Raw genomic sequence first — 15042 nt, forward strand, 5'->3', positions numbered from 1 at the left:
AGGACATGACACCAGAAGAGAGAAGAAACTGTCAAGCATCTGGGTGAGAAGACATGTCCTGAGGTTTGGGATTTGTGGAAATTTTAAAGTGCTTGATCATTTTCTTAAACCAGCTTCTTACTAGCCAGCCTGGCTGGTCTCTGACTGTTTACGTGGAACAGAGCAGCTGTGACCTTCCAGAGACCCACCTGCCTCTGCTTTCTGAGTGCTGGGAGCCATGGTGCGCCGCACCACCCCTGACTATATGTGGGTCTTTGAGGTGATTTAAAGGCAATATGAACTGAAGGCAACTGAATCTTAGCATATTAATCCTATGAAATATTTCTGAGACATTTGTAATATATATGCTGATAGAAACTACTGGTTGTATTTTAATGACTGCCTATCAAAGACTTCTAAACAATTAGCCAATTCCTATGTTTGAAAAGCTATCTCCTGGGAGAAAAAAAAAGGATTTGGTAACTGCCGTTCCCTGTATTTGGAAGTATGTTTTGTTGTTAGTAAAGGATGTTAGCATTAAGACGAACCTTAGAGATCACAGTTTAAACACCCCATTTTGCAATTGGGGAAAAGCAGGACCAGAGGTCTAAAAACTACTGCCGGGGCATATCTGTTATATAGTCATAATTACAAATGTGAATTGAGAATTACAAGGCACCACCAGATAAGAAAAAGCCTTATGCATACTGGTTTTAACCAACTATTTTAAATTCCAGAGAAAAATGACCTCTTCTCAGTAGCCAAATGTACTTTATTTATCCCTACCCACGGAATAAAAATAAAAAAGGGAGTTTGAAGAGATACACGGTGTCTACCCATTTCATATTAATCTTTATTAGTGAAGACAAGCTCTTGGTGGCTACTAGACTCTTAAAAGATAAGTGCTGATCTTTGAAAAACAGAAAATTTTCACAAACTATGAGGTTTAGCTAAAATATAGGACTTTTAGGTGGACTGGGATCTATGGCTAGATATTTAAAGAACCCCTCTGTGACAGCACTCTAAGAATTACACAACATGATAAAGTGGCCATTATTTCTCTAGATACAGATATTTCAAATGTGATTTGGTTGATGCCTAGTTTGAAATCCTTAATAAAACTTTACTCCGAAAAGCACACATTCTTAAAGCAAATTGCACTCTATTGAATTCATTTTTCACTTTGACTTCCTTTATAAAACTAGTGATGTATCTCCGTACATCCTGCGTGCCCCTGTGTAATATAATAGCACGTCAGCAGACACAGAGAAACGGGATGGATGCAGAAATAACGAAGAACTGCAGAAATAAAGTGGGCGCTGTGGGGCTTTAAGTAAAGAGACAGAATTAAACTCAAAGAGAAGGAAACATTTTTTTTTCCAAGCTGGGCCTTGAACTCCAACTTCCAACATAATTAGCATTCCAAGAGTAAGGAAAAGGTCAGATATACTCAGTGTCCAAGTTGCTTTTATTCCCACTCAAAAGTCAAAAGGCTCTTCTTCCTTTTGCACTTTCTTTGTTCTCTACCAGAGGAAAAACCCCTCTCTGTTCTAACTGCTGCTACCAAGTACTCCCTAAGTGATTCATTGTTGCTTAAGAATGTTAGTGTTCCTGTCTCTCAAACTAATGCTCAAAATTTAATAAACATGAAATTCATATAGCATTTACACATTTCTTCCTTCAGGCATAAAAATATAAAATATAAATTTGCTGAAGTTATGTCAATAACATATTAGGTGATTCTCAGAGTGAAATTTATACACAATAATGTGGGTAAAATCTGAATACAGGTTAAACAGAATTTCATAAATATTTCTTCTGTAAAAAATTCACTTGTTCACTTTTGAAATTCTTACTAGTTTTAGGGCAAAGTGAAAGGTTGTGGATATGGGCTATTTTGGTATGAGAAACACTTTTCTTGATTAATGATCATTCTGGTATTGGACAGTCTCATTATTCACTCTGTATATGTACGCGTGTGTGCAAATGTCTCTATAGAAGTAAAAATATTACTTGATTCCTATGTTTTATCTTCTTCTATGGAAATATTTACTTATTACTTATTGCACATCTTGTGGCCAACATGTGATATGATAATGAATATGGAAGGAATGATTAACTTTTCTCAAATGGGACAATACATTAGTTCTACATAATTTCAAGCACTTTTTCTCAAAAACATTCTATTTACTTTTGGATACTCTGTTTTACAAACAAACCAGTGTTTGGAGAGAAAGAAATTGGTAAAGCGCTTGCTGAACAAGCATGGGGACATTTCTATGGATCCCTAGCACCTACGTTCATCCAGTCATGGTGGTATGTATCTGTAATCCCCAGGCCCAGGGAAAGAAAGACAGGTGAATCCCTGAGGCCATTACCCATATATTCTAGCCAAATTGATGCGCTTAAGGTTTAGTAAGACATTCTGACTCAAAAAATCAGGTGGAGAGTGAATGAGAAAGACACTTGTACTGACCTGTAGTCTTCTGCACACGTGCATATACCCACAGGCACAGGTGCATACACACATGTGAGCATGTACAAACACCACACACAAACACAACGATTTGACTGAGTTTTAAAAGTATTATCCCAGAATTAGTAGAGTTGCAGAATTGGAAGAGAAGCTGAAGAGACCATCTGTTTCTGGTCAAACCTCTTCATTTTAGTGTCTCATAGCATTAAAGTACTTAAGCAATTTGCTCAAGATTACATGTTAGGTACTCAAAGCATCAGAAGAGAAAAAAATATTGCTATAAAAGGATTCTATTCTTTTAGACGTACTCTGACTTTGCACTTCTTTCTTTTGTTTGTTTATTTCTTTTTTCTTCCTTTCTTTTTTTTGAGACAGAGTTTCTCTGCATAACTCTGACTATCCTAGAACTCACTCTATAGACCAGGCTGGCTTTCAACTCAGAGATCTGCCTGCCTCTGATCCTGAGTCCTGGCAATACCACCTGGCAACATCTCTCTCTCTCTCTCTCTCTCTCTCTCTCTCTCTCTCTCTCTCTCTCTCTCTCTCTCTCTCTCTCTCTCGTATGTTTTGCCGGCTAAACCAAAGATCTTGTTCATGTTAGAAGAGCACTCTATCACTGAGCCATACTTAATCCTTCAAATGTCAATTAGAATAGTGAATAGTCCTGGAAAGAACTGGTAAAGAACAGCCCATATGGGAAACACCTGTTGTAGAATTTGAGTCAAAATTTAGAGAGTTATGTTCCAAGCATGAGAACCAGTATATTTCCATACACATCTCTCACGAGAGACAGGAAATTGCTAGAAATCAAGACTGTTTTAGAAAGCAGAATCTAGTAGCTTTAGAGTTGCATGTTGGGAGCGGCTAGAATGTTGCTTGGTGAGAAAGAAACACAGTGGGGGTGGGGCCCAGGAAGAACAGAAAAGGGAAGAAAAGGAATGAGCAAGATGTGTGCACAAGTCCAAAATTTTTGAACTAATGAGTAATGTGATAGAAATTGTGTCCTAGGTAGAATATTTCTGTACCGTTTGCTCTTATTGTCTGAAATACATGAATGGTTTCAGAAGCCCTCATGAAACAACGACCACTAAATTTTCTAGTATATAATGTGCTATAGTTTGCAGAAACAGTGTTGTTTTCCCAGGATATTTTGAAATATTTTTTTTAAAAAAATCGTAGTGACATTCAAGTTGAAAAATACTTGAAGGGACAATCATTTCAATCTTCCTTTTTTCTTATTGCATAATGTCCCCAATTACTATCTCTGCTGTGCCTCTGCAGTGGAATGTGTGATACCCCATACCAGTCACGTATTACACTAAACTAACACATGTGGATGTGAAAAATTCTTTGCTTCTTATAACTGAGGAACTACAATATCACAGAGACCTCTTTAAAAGCTAAGACCATTGATCAGACGATTTCAATTGCAGAATTCATAGCACCGTACATAAGGTAAGGTAAGGTTTTTGCTTGATTAATGCCAGTAAGAATTAGATGACAACAGTTGACATATGGAAAATTTCTGAAAACAAAGGGCTCATATGTTGCCTGAAATGCTGTATGCCGCCTCCAATTCTTTTTCATTAAGTTCACATGCGGTAGAGAAAAGGTATCCAGACATTTTCAGTTATAGCCCCTTTCCTTTTCTTTCCTGCAAAAAGGCAATTATGTTTTCTTTTCTCACTCATTGAAACATTTTTTTTCTCCTCATATTTTATTCTTTTTAAGGACCGATGTTACAAATGTGGCCATTGCCATTTTATATTTTGGCCTGATTAAAAGTTTAAAATATAGCCAGCAAATAAGCCTCTCTATTTTTGAAAATACCATATCCCATTGTTGCCTCAACTTATCACTAACATGTAGATTTAAAAAAATCATGGACAAAATATTGAAATAAATATTGAGATTCTAGGATGCTGAGTGCAAGCTTGCAGGAAAGCCTTGCAGAAGCAGTTCTCTTCTGTTCTTCGAAATCTGTTATTCAAATCAATTTTTAAATAATGATGTCTTTATTAGTGAAAATTGCTTTATTCTACCCTACAGAATACTATGATGATGAGAAGCTTATATGATAAAGTTAGACTCACTGTGAATAGGTCTTAAAGATGCCCTTTACTAATTGGGTCACTTTTGGAAACTTATTTAACCTCTCTGTCCCTCATTTGCTTCAAATGCTAAGAAAGTATTAGAAGGAAATCTACCTTTCACTGTTGCTGAAAGAATCACAGGGGCCAAACACTATGAAATGCTTAGAGCAGTGGACGGAACATAACACATAGCCTGCATTAGTTACTAGCATTATTATTATTTTATTGTGGGTAGAGTTTTTACAGCAGTGGTTTCAACTTAATAAAATCTTGTGTTCCTCTTCGGTATGAGGGTTGTCTGTTGGAATTGCAGACAATTTACGCTGACTAGAAAGAAGGGGCAAAATGCTTGTTTGTAGTCATACTACCTCAGGCTAGTAACTACTCCCGCTATTGGATACATTTCATTCTAACTATTATTAAGCTCACTTGTCTTTTTATACCTCTCTTCATGACCACTCCTTTCATAGCCACTGTTGAGAGTACAAAAATATGTTTAAAAATAAGTGGATTAGGAAACCCAATCAAATAGAAAGTGGAAAGCTTGCTTCTCGTCTGTGCATTTCCCAGCTCCTTGGGTACCACTGGGCACTTAGCAGCCCAGCTCTGCTCTTTTGTCCCCCATATGCTTATATGAGCCACACAAAGAACCCTAGCGCTTCCCTTTACCTTCTTTAGCAATGATGCAAGATATAGTCATTCATTTCTCAAAGCAGACTGACAGGGCAAAGAAGAAAGTAGGCAGAAAATCAAAAAGTTTAGTGTACCTACAGGCGATATGCTTCAACAAAATCTAAGAGATCAAATGATAAAAAATTGCTATAATCTCCTTAGCTGCAGGAACTCTGGAGAGGGTGTCTTTAAATTGTTAATTATAATGTGTTCTGCCTTTTAAAGGATGTCCTTTGGTTATGCGTTCAGTGTAATGCCAAAGAGAATTCCATAACAAACATTCACTAATTTTATTGCTTTTTGTATGACACTGTGATAAGCCAAGAGAGAACTCTGAAATTAGGATCGCTGTGTTCCCCATTTAAATTTACTCTAATGTCTTAATATGCATCTCTCCTGTGGTTATGAAACAGTCCCATTTTAATCTAACCTGAACCCTCAAGTATCATTTCCATTCCAAGCAAATGAATGATTCATTTATTCAAAATAAAATGAATCATTCTGAAATTGGGTGATTTACATAAACATACGAGACATTAGCTACCTGTGCTAGGAAAATGAGGAGAATTTTGTCATCTTTATTCACATCTGGATCCCCCCAGCCCACCCCAATTTTTGCCTACCTAATGTTGAGAGACTTTTTCCGAAGTTCACTCCACTTGAAATTCATGTTATCCAAACGTCTTTGTAACAGGGCTGCTTCATCTGAACTTTCCAGGGACCTCAAGATTTTTTGGCCATTTTCATCGAGATTGTGATAGATGTCCGTGTGAGCTTCAATTTCACCTTGGAGATCCTACCAAACAGCAGGAAGAACACATTCAGAATTATCAAACAAAGAGACTAGCTGTGAATGTAAATTTGGAGAACTTATTAGTTCAAAGAAATTCTAATTTTACAATTTGCAGAATACACCCTGCGTCATTTTTCTTGGGGTCCTGCCTCATGAAGTTATTATGGAGAATAAGAATAAATACCATATTAGATTGTAATAAATGTGTTTCTTATTTTATGAATTAGAAGTAATACATTTATAGCACATTTCATAAGTTAAACTTTCTAGTCCATGAATAAAATATTCTGATAAACACAAATATATGTGTTTTATGAATTAAAATAACATGACGAAGGAGATCCCAGTGGTAATCATTTCATTACAATGTGAGTCGAGTTGTACTTTCAAAGCACCTATGAATCCACTGTGTTGACTGTGACCATAAAAAAGGATAACAAAGGTTGTACATAGTCCACAACACCAACACATTAATGGGACTCTATGAGACAAGAACATCTTCTTGAAAACATACATTAAATTCCCCTTAGTGTTATAGCATCATACACATATTACAACACCATGCATTGATTATTAAGCATTTGATACATCATTTAAGAATATCATCATAGTTTCAGGCTCAGCAGGTCAAAAGTGTCCTTGGCAAGTTAGGACCTTGGTAAGAGTTAAGGAAAGAGGTATGCATTAAGTTTCATTTGTATAGACAGAAATAAAAAGACATCATAATATAAGAATCTGACCTTTACATGATATGTCTTCCTGTGCAACATTTTCAGCTTGAACCGGGGACTACAGCACTTATCCTGTTGCATAGCAAACCTAAGACAACCCAGAAGTGAAATGGGCCCTGCTTTAAAATGCCAACTTTGCTTACGTTCTGTCGGCAGAATGAGTTTAAGAGCACAGGCTTGGACAGTCGATAATCATAATCAGCCACATTGTACTGCTGGCTAAATGGTAGCCAGGCGTGTGGATGTGGGAGGGACCTCAAAGAATGGAGGCCTGAAATATGCAACTGACAGTTTGTATTAAACAGCCAACTTTTCTTATCATTTGCCATAATAAGCCAGAGACATTAGAAATTCATTTTATATATGTGTTTCCCTCCTTGTTCCCAGCAGAACAGTCGAAGCCAAAGGAACATTCCTTAGAGAGCTGCCGGGCTCCAGCATTCCATTCTGCCTACACAATGAATGGAGGCTTTGTACATTATTTGACTTGCTCTTACAGATTTGTATGCCTCTCTTCAACAAGTTTAAAATTTCATTCTGAAGCTCCGAAAAATCAGCTTGATCTGTGTGGCTTAAAAAGTTTTCTTTCCCCGCCCCCCATCTGTAACTCTTTCTAAAATTTAATTAAATGCACTGCCGCAGTAAAGAGGGAAGTGGCAGCAATAACATGATAATAATTCTAAAGACGTGTCTCCTGTTTCCGGTCACATTCACTTGAATGCAGAAGTTTGAGAGCTGCAGAAATAAGGTAGATGGACCACGAATGTTTCTTGTCATTATTTTTGGCAGTCAAAGTAGCCCTGGTGGACTCCATATACTGGAAGAGGAATACAGCTGGCATGAACTCAGATGCTAAAGGAAGGAAAATAATAAAACAGATGGAAGAACATCTATGCTTATCACAGAAAACTTGGGGCTGTTTGGGGATGTTATAGCTGGATTTACAAACTAGAAAATATAGTAGAAAATTATTCATGAGTTTCTTGCTGCATGGAGCTTCATCAGATAGACAGCATTTCCAGGATTTTCTTTTTTCTCTTTCAGTCTCTGTGGCACACTAGAACATATTTCTCTCTCTCTCTCTCTCTCTCTCTCTCTCTCTCTCTCTCTCTCTCTCTCTCTCTCTCTCTGTCTGACACACACACACACACACACACACACACACACACACACACTCATTATGTTGCCCAGATTGGGATAGGACACAATTTCTTTCTCATTCTTCAAAATTATATTTTTACATGCATGCAACACCATACTTAGATTTTTTCTCTATTTTCTAAATCTATATGGTAGACCTGATTTACCATTTCTTCAGCAAAAGAGAAAGGTGAGCTTATTGAAGTTAGGGCAAATACCAGACCTAATTTTGCGAGCATTGCCTTACTTAACTTCTCTCTCTCTCCCTTCGTTTGCAAACCACCTAAAGTTTTTCTTTCCCCCAGGGGATGCATTCCGGGAACCAAAACAAATCCTGTGCATGATATTCAGGGAAACTAACATATTATCTCTCTCTCTCTCTTTCTGGAACTGAGCTGATTCTTAGGGCATAACATATATAAGGCCTCTACCACCACTGAGATACAACCCCAGCTACAGAAAATAATTTAACCAATGGAATGACTGTGTAAGTATATAAATGATCACACATTTGATTTTTTCTATCTTGCCCTGATAGCGAAGACCCTGTCTTAATTGCTAGTTACTTAAACTCATATGCAATGGGAAACCATCAACATGTTTCTTTGCTGAATAAGTGAGGAATTCTGAGGTGCAAACAGAATGCCGATTCATTAATGTGCTAATTTTCTACTTTTTCATGACTGAGTAAAGTCTACTGCATATAAATATCTTTGTTGTCGCATTAACAAAGAAAGGAACACAGAATGAATAAGCAAGTATTTATCTAGTACCAATTATTTGTTTAGTCTTGGCATCATGGGAAAGATAGAAGGAATGCAAGTGATAGTTCTGTCTTTAATTTTAAACACCAAGTGTGTGTTTTTCTTTTAATTCATTTATATGATCAACTAAATATTGATGAGGAATTCTTGCCAAATCTCATAAACATTAAAAACAAAATTCCTCCTTTCAGCAAGGAACACTGCCTGAGATACTGTGTTAGCATTGGAAGGTAAAACTTACGTCACTTACAGTTTTCTATGGCATGATGATAGTGTAGAACAAGTTATAAAGGTGCCATAAGGGCTCTGTGTGTCACTGAGTTCTCATGAGTCTATCACCGTAGTTATTTCTTTTTAGCCCTGGCTCCTGGTGAAGCACATCTCATTTTCTATGTGTCACAGATAAGAGAAGTTTAACTGACTTGCTTACAGTCACTTATCTGGCAAATGTTACAACTGGGAAATTGATCCAGTTTTCTTCAGTTTGCCAGGTTCTATGCTGTTTCTCCTAACATATTGTGTATGAGCACTTGATGAAAGCCACAGTAGTTATTGAAGCTTCAAAAGGAAACTGCACTGGTGAAAGAAAAGAAGGCTGGGAGATAGTATGAATATATTTGATTAAAATCCCACACAAAATATTTGCTCACATGGGTCCCTTGTTTTGAGTGAAAAATGAAATTCTGACTAGATTTTTCATTTTGCCACACACCATTCAGGAAAGTACACTGAAATTGTCTCTTTACTATAAAATATCTCTGCTAGGAGAAAAGAAAATAGCCCACTGATTGATCCTTTTGTTTACAAGGCCTTTGGGGCAATTAGTTTCATCAGCAATGACGTAAAATATCAATATAAGCAGAGTTCTGTCATATTCCTTTGGGACGGCAGACTAGTGTTCAATCTGTCAAACCATAGGACTCACACACAGTCTTGAACCTTAAGTGAATATTGTTGGGGGACACAGGATTCTCTCTTAAAGGTTATAATGGAGATTTTTTCACGACCATCAGGCAGTGTGAACTATAGGTGGAGAGGAAACATAGATGCAGCAGGTAGGATGCGACATAAGTCATTTGAGTTAAGCTATCAGGAGGTCACTGGCCTTAGGCTGGTATTAGACTTAGGAGACATAGAAAAGCAACAAGTTGGTAAAGAAAATAAATAGGATTATCAGAAGATAATCAATCTGAATACAAGATACTTTTCATAGAAAGTATTAGTTTTATTTCCTTTCTGAACTAACCAGAAAAAAAAAAATCACTCAAGTCATAGGTACTACAACCATTTTGGGATAGCTGGCTTTTCTTTGTTTTCATTGTGATTGTATTTCTCTAGGCAAAATAATAGCTAGTGAATAGTGGAAAATATTATCTATATAAACAGCAGCAGCAACATACGTAAGACTTATGATGAACTAGGCACAGCTCAATGAACTGTACATGCAGAATCTTATTTAATTTTTTCAATAATACTCGATAGCAAACACTGTTATTATCTTCATTTTCTATGTAAGAGAATGATTTTACAGCACTGTTAAAAATGCCCAAGATCACATAGCTAACAAACAGTTAGCTGTAAGATTTTGAACCTAGATACTTATACTTCAGGAGTTATGATCTTAGCCATAAGGGTACATTTCCTCTGAGCTTTTAAATAACTGGTGGTAACTTTTCCTATTAATAATACTCCCACATGAATTTCAGTAAATATAACATTGCTGTCAGGTAGTGAAAACTATTATTGTTTTCAGTACTCCAAGAAGGACGTAATCTTATTCTGCAGTGTGTTAAATAGAACTGAAGCGGTGGATGGAGATACAAAGAGAAGAAACATGAAGTTGAGAAAGTAAGTGCAAATGGAAAAATTCTATGCACTCCTGGAAAGGAAATTTTTATAAAGTCTCTCTATAATTATGTAGAAAGTTCATCAGTGAGCATCAAGAAGGCTCAGGCATTATATAAGAAATCTGACCAGGGTTTACAGTATCAGTGAGTGGGTATGCTACTTCAGGTAGGAATTTTGGAAATACTACATGCCCTCTTTCCCTGGGAGTCTAATCTCTTGTTATAAATTCTCTCTTTTCAGCACCCAAGGAAAGCATAAGGCAAAGCAGCTAAATAGGCGTAAGTTTGATTCTTCCTCTTCCTTGTTCCCTTTCATGTCTCCGGCTTCACTATATATTAAACAATACCTAAATAGCTGGGGTGTTTCTTCAGATGCTCCAGGGAGCAATTTTGTAAAATCTTTTACACAGCATCCAGAACACAAGTCTTTAATAAATGATAGGCAATAGAAGGCCTTCTATTAGAAGGAGGTCCAGATGGAAACCAAGAGATAAAAACAAGACTTCATAAAATGATGAGATGCCTCTCTAGTCAGAAGAAATAGATGGAATTTAGAAAACAGGGAAGAAGACATTATAGGTAGAGAGACTAGTGTGAAAAGGGCATTAATGTGAAAGAAGCTTAATTTATGAGCCGTGGGAATAAATTGCGGTCTCTTAATGGAATGGAAAATGAGTGGTAGGGAGAAATTGAATCAATCAAGTTCCCTAAATTAAATAGGTGAGAAACCTACTTAGAAAGTGATTGAAAATAAAAGTTTGTAACAGAAAGTACAAAGGCAAGATTATTAAATATTTTAACTATGTCATTCAACACCTAGAATGATCTTTGATGCTTATAAGCAATAAGGCAATTGTGGAAGATTATTAAATGTTATACCATTTTTCATAGAAGAAACCCGAAGAATGAAGATAGTAACAGTGTTGTACTCTCCTTTTTATTATCACAAGCAATGGATGACTAGACTATTTTAAATCATGGAATTTTCTTACCTATGTATATAGAATTAATTTTCTTTTAAATAGGATTCAGTATATTAATTCAGCCACTATAAAAACAATAGTATGGAGAGTACCGAGACAAGTAAAACACAAAATTACCATATGAATAAACAATCCAACCCCTGGACAGATATGCAAAGGAAATAGATTCAATGTGCCAAAGAGACGTCTGTGTCTTCATTTTACTGTGCACTATTTAGAAAGCGTTAAGACGTGAACATACTGTAATTCTTTATGAGTCAATGATTACACAACGAAAACATGTTACTAGATACAATGAGGTAGTATTCACACATAAAGGAAGTGCAACCTCATCATTGACCAGAACATGAATGAACCTAGAAGACAAACACATACTGAGTGAAATAACATAAAAATAGGATGAGAATTATTACACGATCTCATTTATACATAAAGCAATGTAAAAAGGCTAAAATCATAGTTGAGAGTAAAGTCACAGTTATCAAGTGTTAGGTGAGGGAGCATACAGGAAGGAGGAGATGCTGAAAAAAATGAAACAAAGTTTTCAGTGGAAATGAACAATAAGCTTTAAAGGTATTTTAAGCTGTCCAGTACAGTAAAATATTTTTCACAAAAAGAATATAAACAAGCTAGGTCATTGAGTTGCTATTAAAACATGATGCTGAACTCCATAGATAAATACAATTATGGATTATTAATTAAAATATATTAATTCACTAGGCAAATAACATTCTCCAACTTCAAGATCATGGAGAAATGAGGAAATAAACACAGAAACAATAAAAACAAATGGCTATTATTGCTCTAAAAATTTCATTATGGCTACATTGCCTCTGATGTTTTGTGAGAGCACTTAGTGTATAAATAATTAAAAGAACAGTAGTTACTCCTACAGCTTACTAATAATGAAGAGTGACCTGATTTCCAAGTGTGTATAAAGTCAGAGACAATATCCAAAACAGGGCAGAAGCTATCCTTATGGGCTAATCATTTGAGAACATTGTGAATTGGGAGCCTTGGGCTCATACAGTGGGGCTCTCTGTATGAGTAATAATTATGGGAAACATCCCTTGGTTTTAGAGTCAAACAAAATAATTAATAATCATAATGATGGTTCTGCGTTCATCAAAGAGAGTAGATTGTTCCGCAAACTTGAAGAGAAATGCAGCGTGCGTGAAGCAGTATTCTCCAACACAAGTGCTTCCAAAGGGTTTTACTATTTTAGAGAAGTTGCAATAGCAAGCACATAAAATTCCTTTAGTTTGATTATGTTCCATCCTTCATTCAATGTTAGCTGTAAATTGCTGAACTTTCCAAGTGTAGACACACAAAGACAGCTACCCAAACACACCATCGTGGGATGAGAACAGAAATGAACTCGATATTTTCATTGAGAGTTTAAAAATTTTTTATGGATTCTTTGGGAATTTCATATCATGTATCCCATACTACTCAAGTTCCAGTCCTTCAGTATACACTGTCCAACATTATCACTTCCCTGCCAAAAGAAAATGAATAAAAATAGAAATTAAAATAAAAAAAAATCATGTTGTTTCTCTGTCTTTAGCAATCTACATCACTTATTCATTCATTGGAGTCACACTGAGAGCTGTGATTTGCGGGGTGTCATGCAGTATATTCTTTTTTCCGAGCAACTTTACTTGTAAATGTTCATTGCACTGAGTCATTGGTCTGTTTTAAGGCTTCTGGAACACTATCAATACTGGACTGTCACCAAAACTGCTCTTGAGGATCCAGTTGTTGCCTCAAGTCAAGGAGATCCTGTGACTCTCATTCTGCAGGTCCAATCCTTTCACGTGCTTCAGCAGCTCATAGGTGGGGTAGATGTTGAGGTGGGTCAACACAAAGCCCTGAATGTTGGCCTGGCTAGTAGCTGGATTGCTAGTCCCTGGCCTCTACCAGGATACCCCCTCCATGAGGGGTGGGACCAGCTCTCCCTCATCCTCACCACTGGGGTCAGTTCTTGTGTCCACACCACCAAAGGCAACATTATTTTTTAAAGTTACTTAGCTTTAAAATGTTTAAGTCTAACCCTCATTCTCTAAACTCCATATATTCCCCAATACTCTCCAGCACTATTGCCTTCTAATTTCATGTGCTAATTTTTGAGCCAACTCGGAGTGGGCTAACTTTTAGACTCCACTTAGTGCTGCCCGTAGGTGTATGGGTGCAGGACCATCTACTGGAGCATGGGTAGCTTTTCAACACCTACAACCTTGAGGAAAACTGATTATCCTTCCACCACCAGAAATTGCTGATAACTCCTCAGGTATGGGTAGGACTTTGTGATAACTTCCCTCTTCTATGCTAGGATTTTCTCTGACTTGGGCTTCACAAGGTCTCTTGAATTCTGTCACAACCACAACTGTAAACTGATATGTGCAACGGCCATGCTGCAGCAGCAGATCTTTAAACATGTGCCTGCCAAGCAGAACGAAAGAACCTAGTTGGTCTGGCGTTTGCAAATCCCTTTCAGTGATTTATTTTGCCCGCATGTTAGAAATATATCAGTCTGGTATTAACTGAACAGCAGACTAGAATGAGTAAAACATAAACTTTTTGCCAAGTTATCCATATGAAGCAATTAGACTGTTTTGACCTTTTAAGGACTTTAACCTAGCCACCTAAGGTTCCTAGCTAGATCAGGACACAGACTTGAGGAGAGAGACACTATTAGGAGTAGCTTCGTTTCTCTTCCATGTGTGTCCATTGCAATTCTGTTTGAAGCAGCAGAATGTCATCCCAAGGGAAGGAAGCAAGAGTCAATTTAAAGACTTGTTTGGCTCAGAGCCAGGTTACTCCTGGTAACTAAGGAGTGTGTTTTCAGGTCTACTGCATTGCAATGTGCCTTAAATGCTGGGCTACGGATTTAGGAGTCTCTAAGCTTTGCTTTAAAAAAAAATGGCTGTTATTAACGTCCTCTGAGGCTATTATCCTGCAGGGTTTGTTGTCTTTGCTTTCATGTCTCACTTGAAAATTCTCACTTTCAGCATGAGAATAGCGGAGAGAAGGGATAAGCTTTCTTGCCTCAGTACATTCCCAGGTGCAAAGCTTGATTTCCAAATCTAATCTTTGAAAATGCCAGGCCCAGGGTGGATTCCTCCTGGAGGAAACGGAGCAAAACCTCATTTGTCAGACTGCCTTAAGCAATTCCATATTGCATGGTTATCCTTTACTTTACAGCTAATATCCCCTTTTGAGTGAGTATATAATATATAATATAATGGTTATCTTTCTGGGTCTGGGCTACCTCACTCAGGATGATGTTTTCTACTTCCACCCACTTGCCAGCAAATTTCATGACGTCATTGTTTTTAACAGCTAAGTAATACTCCATTGTGGAAATGTACTATATTTTCTTTACTCATTCTTCCTTTGAAGAACTTCTAGGTTGTTTCTAGTTTCCAGTTTTTGATATTACAAACAAAGCTGCAATGAACACAGATGAGCAACTGTCTTTGTGATATGATAGAACATCCTTTGGGTGTATGTCCAGGAGTGGTATAGCTGGGTCTTAAGATAGGTCAATTCCTACTTTTTTGA

The 15042-nt window shown here is 36.9% G+C and overlaps 1 protein-coding gene across 9 annotated transcripts in view; it reads right to left on the reverse strand.

Annotated features, from left to right (window-relative positions):
* Positions 1-15042, reverse strand: part of Dmd (dystrophin) — a 2313977-nt gene that overhangs the window by 408218 nt on the left and 1890717 nt on the right. For all 9 annotated transcript variants that reach the window (XM_075957213.1, XM_075957212.1, XM_075957218.1 and 6 more), the window contains one exon: positions 5844-6016. In XM_075957213.1, the coding sequence (XP_075813328.1) occupies positions 5844-6016 (173 nt within the window). The remainder of the gene's footprint in view (positions 1-5843; positions 6017-15042) is intronic.

The sequence above is a fragment of the Microtus pennsylvanicus genome, chromosome X, assembly GCF_037038515.1.
Source record: "Microtus pennsylvanicus isolate mMicPen1 chromosome X, mMicPen1.hap1, whole genome shotgun sequence".
Lineage (NCBI taxonomy): Eukaryota > Metazoa > Chordata > Mammalia > Rodentia > Cricetidae > Microtus > Microtus pennsylvanicus.